Raw genomic sequence first — 7419 nt, 5'->3', positions numbered from 1 at the left:
AGAGATTGATATATGAATGCACCAGTCCTGGTTAGTAACAAGTGAGACCAGATTTTTCAATTCATAATGAAAACTCAACCCAAAAAGATCATAGGGGACAAAGAAGTCAGATTCTATTAAAACCAAGCCATAACCACAAAGTTATGCCATGGAATAGATCAATTAGATCCTCAAATCTTCAAGGCCTTAAAAAACTAGTATTTTCATGCTTTCATTTTGAGTAACAGTGTAGCAGCATCCTTACATTGCTAACTCCCACAAATACAATCCCTCTGCAGCTAATAAAAATTTCTCCCAAAGCCTGTGTTCTTAGAAAGCTGGAATCTTTACCGACTCTGACCACACACAGTCTTTACATATGAAAGTCGTAGACACAACAGGCCAATATAAAAATCTCTTGTTTAGCGGGTGGACTAAACAAATCTAGATCAAAGCATGGCTAAGTTACAGTTAACTTTAAGGTCTTAACCTTCACCCAAAGCAGGTAACAATAGCAGAGAGAGGATCTGCAGAGCTGAATACTTCAGAATTTTAACAGAAGTGAGTAGATGAGACTACTTTGGTTGGAAGGGACCTGCAATGACCATCTAGTCCAACTGCCTGACCAAGTAAGAGCATGTTACTAAGGGCACTGTCCAAATGCCTCTTGGACACTGACAGGCTTGGGGCATTAACCACCTCCCTGGGAAGCCTGTTGTAGTGTTTACCACCTTCTGGGTGAAGAAATGCTTCCTAACATCCTGTCCAGACCTCCCTGACACAGCTTTGAACCACTGTCATGCATTCTAACCCCATACCAGGGGAGAGATATTATTTAATAATATATTATTAAAACAAGGTATTTAAGTATATCTTGTCAGTGAAGTTTATTTCTCTAACAAAAGTTAAGTTCTAGGTAACTGAGAAAAAGAAAGTAATCTGCTTTCTTACCAAACCCAGGAACAGGCCTATCAATAAGGTAGCCAAGATGAAGATTGCATAAGAAACCCAAACATGAATTCCAAGAGTGCCAGTGAGGTAGTTATGAATTTGCTGGAAATAAGAAAGAGATGCTTAGTATCTTCATACCTAAGGCCATTTATGATTTCTATTGCCAAAACCACTATATAAATTGCTATCTGACTAAGACCTTTCATTTAACAGTATTTATCCTATACTTGATCTAAGGCAACTAGTTAATTAGTTAATTTAGTTCATTAACTAAAATTAAGCCATTTAGTCCTTACTTAAGCTACTTGGCTTTTAAAAGGAGCCACCCATTCTAAGCAGACACTGAATAAGTGATTTCACTTATAAATTTAAAGGTAATAATCCAAATACAATATTGAGATGTCTTTGAAACTGCAGTGTGTTCTTCAAACCTACAAACCAAGCAGCACATGGAGTCAGATGATCTGGGAAGAACTAAACCATGGCATTAGATCTCTTCCAACATTTACAAGAGTTTAACTGTTGAAATTCCACAGTCTTTTAAATGTGATTACAGAGAGAATGCAAGAATGTTTTTAAATGGGAGAACAACTTCCAATGTTTATTAAAGCATATGCAAGGACAACACAACAAGAAGAGTAAGGAAGTGTATTCCTGATGTTTATAACCATTTTTGCAGCAGCTCTCGAAAAACTACTTCATCCCCTTAGTCTACTAGAACTTTTTACCTACACAAAGATAGGAAAAGTATTTTCATTATTGATGATATTCTTTACAATCAAAGTGCCATTTTAGGCATAGTCTATTAGTACTACAAAATTTGTAGTGCAAAGATATAATACACCCAATGTACAGTAAATTTAGGGCAAAGTTAACTTGCATAAAAAGATAATAAAAATATCCTGCTACATTTTGACTTTTAAACAGATTATTAGTCTAAGCATAAAAAGGGGTATGGAAAACACTAGCACATAGTTACTTACCCTCATCCATCCAGAGAAGTGAAACAGCCCTGCCATGCCATGCATTCTAGAAAACGAGGAAATGGAAGGAACAGGTTTAAGACAGCAGGAGTTGGAATACACAGCAAACTGCACAGAAAGCAAAAAAGAAGGTTCTATAGACTTTCAATGCCCTTCAGGCCCCAGTAATTGTCAGGAGGAAGCTACTGCAAAAACATTTTCTCTGTATTATGGTCATTTAAGCCAACTCAATGCAAAGCTCTAAACAGTCACTCAAAAGAGGACATTTGACTGTACCAAGAAATAGCAATTTCACCACCTAACTCTGTGCAGCAGCAACCACCTTGTCCCCAGGTCACAGCAGCAGGCAGCCCTGGAGCTCCTCTCCCCATTACTAAATATCCTACAGCTCTTCCTCATTCTCAGATGAAAACTAAGGACACTAGCTAGATCTTTGATGTGAATTTACACGTAACAGCTTCAGCCAGCATGAAATGTAGATCACTCACATCTTAGGTTCATCCTCTGTGTCATGCAAGCATTCTACACTATTTCAAAGCAAATCCACTGCTCTCAAAACAAATTCTGATATACTGTGTAAGCACTACACTATTTTCTATTCCCAAGGAGGACAGAAGACTTGCTTGTAAAGAAATAAACAAGAAATCCTTAAAGCTAAAGGCTGCCTGCTCCAAGCAGCAGCAAGTCATGAAGTAATAATCTGCATAAACATCTGCCTAATTCCAGTACTCAGCAGATATTCCAAGTGGCACTTATGTAATGCTCAGTGACTATATTATTTTTCTTTATCAATTTTCAAAGATCATATAAACAAGCCTTAGCAGGCATGAACACAAGTGAATGCAGAAAATTAACTGTTCTTTAAAGGTGAAAAACTGGAAAACAGCCTGTCAATACACATTGCTTCTTCAAAGCTACATGTCTTTGGAATAAAGGCCTTTTGTCTTTAAGCTGTCAACACAGGACCCTTAATGAATAATAAGCTATAAAACAAGTCTCGTCATTAAAAACTAAGTCTTACATTACAGAAGATGGAGACTTCCATCCTGCTACAGGCTCCACAGCTTCCCATTTCCTCTCTAAAATGTAACCTTGGAGATCTTCCAGTGTCCGTGAGCCACGGTACCTGCGGAATACTCCATCATTTGCACTGGAAACAGAAACACCCATTAACACAAGAGAGCCTCTGAACTGTATGTGTGGCAAAAAATCCAACCAAACATCCCATATACATTATAGATTTCACTTGCTCAGAAAGTTGAATGCTTTGAAACTGTAATCTGTGATGGAGGATCTCAGTTTTTACACATCATGATATGCAAACTGCTATTTTTGTTAAATATTCAGTTGCACCACAGCAAATACAAAGCACATAAGATTAACTACCAAACCATTTTTAGACACAGCTTAGAATTAAAAGTGTGCATATATATATCTGCATGACTCACAAAACCCTGACTTATAAAGGGTTCAGTATTTTAAGGATGACATCATCTTACTGGAGAAGAGATACAGCAAATCTTTCCTGATCCATTTTAATAGTGCTGGTAACAGAGAAACTTTAGGTAAAGTCACTTAAACTAAAGAGAAGCTTCAGATGAGGATTTCATCATACAACCAAAGCTCCAACAATAACCTGAGCTGAAAGCAACAGTCAGTATTCCTTAATTTCCCCCTGTGTTTCAGAGGTACAGTTTAAAACAAGTAGGAGTCAACAGCTGCAGTTTCCAGTATGACACACTTACTGGTAAATTGTAGGAAGTGTTGTGACAAAGAAACGACCACTCAAGCCTAGACAGGGAAGAAAACACCACAAACAGTTCAGTAAAACTTAAATTCTCAGCATTCTGACTTATCTATAAATACCTACAGATCTGTATTTTAGACTAGAAAGCAGCAGACTGCACAGCTTTTACCATTGTTTTGTAAATACAGGTTAAGAGCTTGTCTACAGATATGCTACAAACAATAACAGATGCTAAATTATGTTGACAAATTAAGGGAAAATGCTGACCTTGAATATTTACTGCAGTGAATTTTTTCTAATTAATGATTTCTCTAATCAGCATTTGCCCACAGGTGAATTTTTCACCAGACCAGCACTGTGTCCCTCCATCCAAGACAGAGCCACACAAATGAACCCATATTCCAGGATGTCCTGTGCTTGTCTGTGTGTGTAGTGTCATCCAGATGACTTTTGCTTCCAGGAGAAAGTTGGGCCACTTCCAAGTTGGCCCTGATATTAATTCATCCTCTGTCGATGATTTTAAATGACCTAGAGCCACACATTTCAGCTCTCAGGCACTCCAAGTCATCAAATAAATTAATCTTTGTATTTGGCTTCTTCCAAATAATCCATATACACTGCACAACTAGTGTGTTCTTACATCCTGTAGGAAGACTCCATCTCTCTCATAAATGAGGCTGTACAAGACAATTTTTGACGTTTCTATGTTCTTATCCTTCCTTTCTTCCCATACCTCACTCCTCTCCAAGTAAATACAAATGGTATGCCAACAGATTGATAATAAAGAATGGGATGTCTCAGCATTCTTATTCAGTTTCTTATTCAGCTTTCAATAAATCAAACATGTCTAGGCACCAGGATTAGCCATAGAAAAGTACTGCAGCCACAGAGTTTGTGCCTTTAGAGACAAAGGTTCATACTGAGATAAGCCAGGTATTTTTAAGGAAAAAAAGGGTTGGGGGTTTTTTTGTTATTCGGGGGTTTTATTAAAGACATCACAAGCAACCCATCTTGAAAGTTCCAAAAAGGAAACCACCTTTACTTCAAGCTTTCAGCTCTCTGCCTTTATGGCTGCAAGAGGCAGTGTGGTGGAAAACTTTATAAACCAGCTAAAAGCTGTGCCACCACAGGGAGATATAACCTAAACAAAGCCACAAGTCTAACGGTAGAATTAATAAAGCAGAAAGTGCAGTTGCACAAGGAAAACTAGGTGGAGAGCCATAAAATACATAACGAGCTTAAGAACAGAGAAAGTAGTGGGAACGCTGAAAGACTCTGAAGTTCTTAAAAATACTAGTCACGCAAAACAGAACAGCTAGTTTAAATCTCTTATCAGCAACCTATCCTAGAGCAAATACCAATGTCTCAGAAGGAACAACAAAATCTGTAAATTATAAAATCTGTTGCCAAAATGCATCTATACCTCCCCAAAACTTTAGCTGGAGGCTTGGTTATCTAAGACACATCCTTAGATCAGTAAAACCAAATGTGAGTCAGCTACTAAATTTAAAAACAGACAGTAAATTGTTTTGGCGTGTGTTTGATACAAACTTGAACTGCCTACTCCCTTAACTTGAAATACAGTTAAGCATCTGTCTGTTTGCAAACCAAAAACTGACATATACCCATTATGAAGTCAACAGCTGATCAAGAGAAACAACTTCAGTATTTGCACACACACCTCCCTGGTAAAATACACAGAGAATAGAGATATCATCTAAAAATGCAGCTGCTTTCATCCAACAGCTACTCAAAAGAAAATACAGAAGGTCCAAGAAGTCTTATTTTAATTCACAGGTAAATGTTGCAAGGGGGAACTTTAAAAAAAGACACCAAAAGACACAGAACTTCAAAATCCAGCAGCATCTCCACTACTTGCTTTTTACATCCTGAATGTTTCCATAGAGAACATGAGGCAAGGGGAAGCACTTTAGGGCTAGAACATCAAGTGACTGAACTAAGCCATAAAGCCATTAAGGCTCTGGTGGATTTATTCTTCAGGCATCTGCTGCAATTAAGGACAATCAATGGCTACTTTCTCCTGCAGGTTTTAAACGTGCAATTTTACGCAGCTTTGCACGCATCTAGTGCTCTTCCCTTAATTTAACACATTTTGACTACTTTGAATTTGATGAAGGGCTTACATAACTACAACTAATTAAGGTACCATTGTGCAAGCAGGAATAACGAGAGCACTGAAACATAGCAACTGAATGAAGAAGAAGGCTTTAAGTTTACACCCGTTTAAAAATGCAATATTCAAATTCATCTGTTTATTGAACTATTAATGATTAGTATCTGCAGCTTTTTGGCATAAGAGTTTTTGTACGCTTTTAACAAAAGGTTAACCTACACAAGGTCTACAACAGCTGTTCTTATGAATTTAAATTGCTGATTCTGAGACCAGAGTTTAAGGAATTTCCTTGCTGTTAATTTGATAAAGCAAATTTGTTCAGTATGTTTTCAACTAATAAAATGAACACATTTTCCACACACTCTGTAAGGAAAAAGAAAAAAATAAAAATCAGTAAAGTTTAGCCTTTTTATTCTAGTAACATCTCATCTTTCAGTCTTTTGATACTGCTGACAAAAACCTCTATCCCCTCAAAGCCAAAACAAGCATGAAGCATTCCCATGAGATGCAGGGGTTTATACAATATGGGTACTGCTTTTACAAACACATTCAAAACTTTGAAGGGAGTCACGAAAGGAATAAATTAGATTGTATTCATGCTGCTGTGGATAGTTAGGAAACCTTTTTTATAAACATATTTGCATATGTGCATCACCAACAGCAAACAACAACATCTGTAATTTAAGGTACTCCCACAATCAACCCAGACAATAAACCAGCACCATCATGGAACCAGTTATGAATTTAATTAAAGCAGTTCACTCTGTGGTAGTGCTACCACACCCTGAAATTTTCCTAACGGGAAGCTACAGACCTGGAATTCAGACAGTTTGGAGGAGAGGAATGAGACAGTCAACAGCTTTCAGTGAAGCAGATTAAAATAGAGAATAAGCCCCGTTTAATACAGTATTAAGCCAGATCACTCCTTTGAATTCTTTAATCCTTCAAATTCAGTTTATAAACTTCAGTTCACAGATATGAACTATATGGAGAAACATAGTGTGGATAACATTATTTTGATTTTAAAACTTAAGTAAGTAATAAGTAGTACTTATATTTAATAATTCCTGTTACTAAAACACTCTGTTTCAAGCCATACCTGATTCTTGAGTGACATCCACCTTCCCAACAGTGATACCCAGATGTTCACTCTCCTTTGCAAAACTCTCCCACGTTGATTCAATCTGCTGGCAAGCTGGACACCAAGGAGCATAACTAAAGGGGGAAGACAGGTTAAATATTTCAATATTCTTACACTTACAGACATTTAAATTGATTTATCATACAGAGAAAATAAAAACACATCAATCACAAAGCACAAACCCTGCAGTTTTTCTTAATCGAGTCTACTGAATAAGACAATCGAGTAGGTTTATATCAATACCTGTGTTTCTCCTCCTGTTATTAAAACAAAAACAAATCTCCACAGATTTGAGAGATTCATATCCAGGCTCCTCACCACTTGTGATTTATTCTATTTACATATGAAATAAATGCATTTCCATGGCAGCTCTCCGAATTATTGAAGCCAGGCTGTCCTCTGAAGCAATATCGTTTACCACAATGTTTTGTATTGATTCTCCACACCTCAGAACTTCTAGAAATTACAATTCCCTTAGCCCACT

At 37.1% G+C, this 7419-nt stretch overlaps 1 protein-coding gene across 1 annotated transcript in view; it reads right to left on the bottom strand.

Moving 5' to 3' along the window:
- Positions 1–7009, bottom strand: part of TMX4 (thioredoxin-related transmembrane protein 4) — a gene marked incomplete at its 5' end in the record, with an annotated part of 9055 nt that extends 2046 nt beyond the window's left edge. The window contains 5 exons of the mRNA XM_009074324.1: positions 931–1032; positions 1914–1959; positions 2935–3063; positions 3659–3704; positions 6894–7009. Of these exons, the coding sequence (XP_009072572.1) occupies positions 931–1032; positions 1914–1959; positions 2935–3063; positions 3659–3704; positions 6894–7009 (439 nt within the window). The remainder of the gene's footprint in view (positions 1–930; positions 1033–1913; positions 1960–2934; positions 3064–3658; positions 3705–6893) is intronic.
- Positions 7010–7419: the final 410 nt, after the last annotated feature.

This window comes from Acanthisitta chloris, unplaced genomic scaffold (assembly GCF_000695815.1).
Source record: "Acanthisitta chloris isolate BGI_N310 unplaced genomic scaffold, ASM69581v1 scaffold6885, whole genome shotgun sequence".
NCBI lineage: Eukaryota > Metazoa > Chordata > Aves > Passeriformes > Acanthisittidae > Acanthisitta > Acanthisitta chloris.
This window is presented reverse-complemented; position numbering and strand designations above follow the sequence as displayed.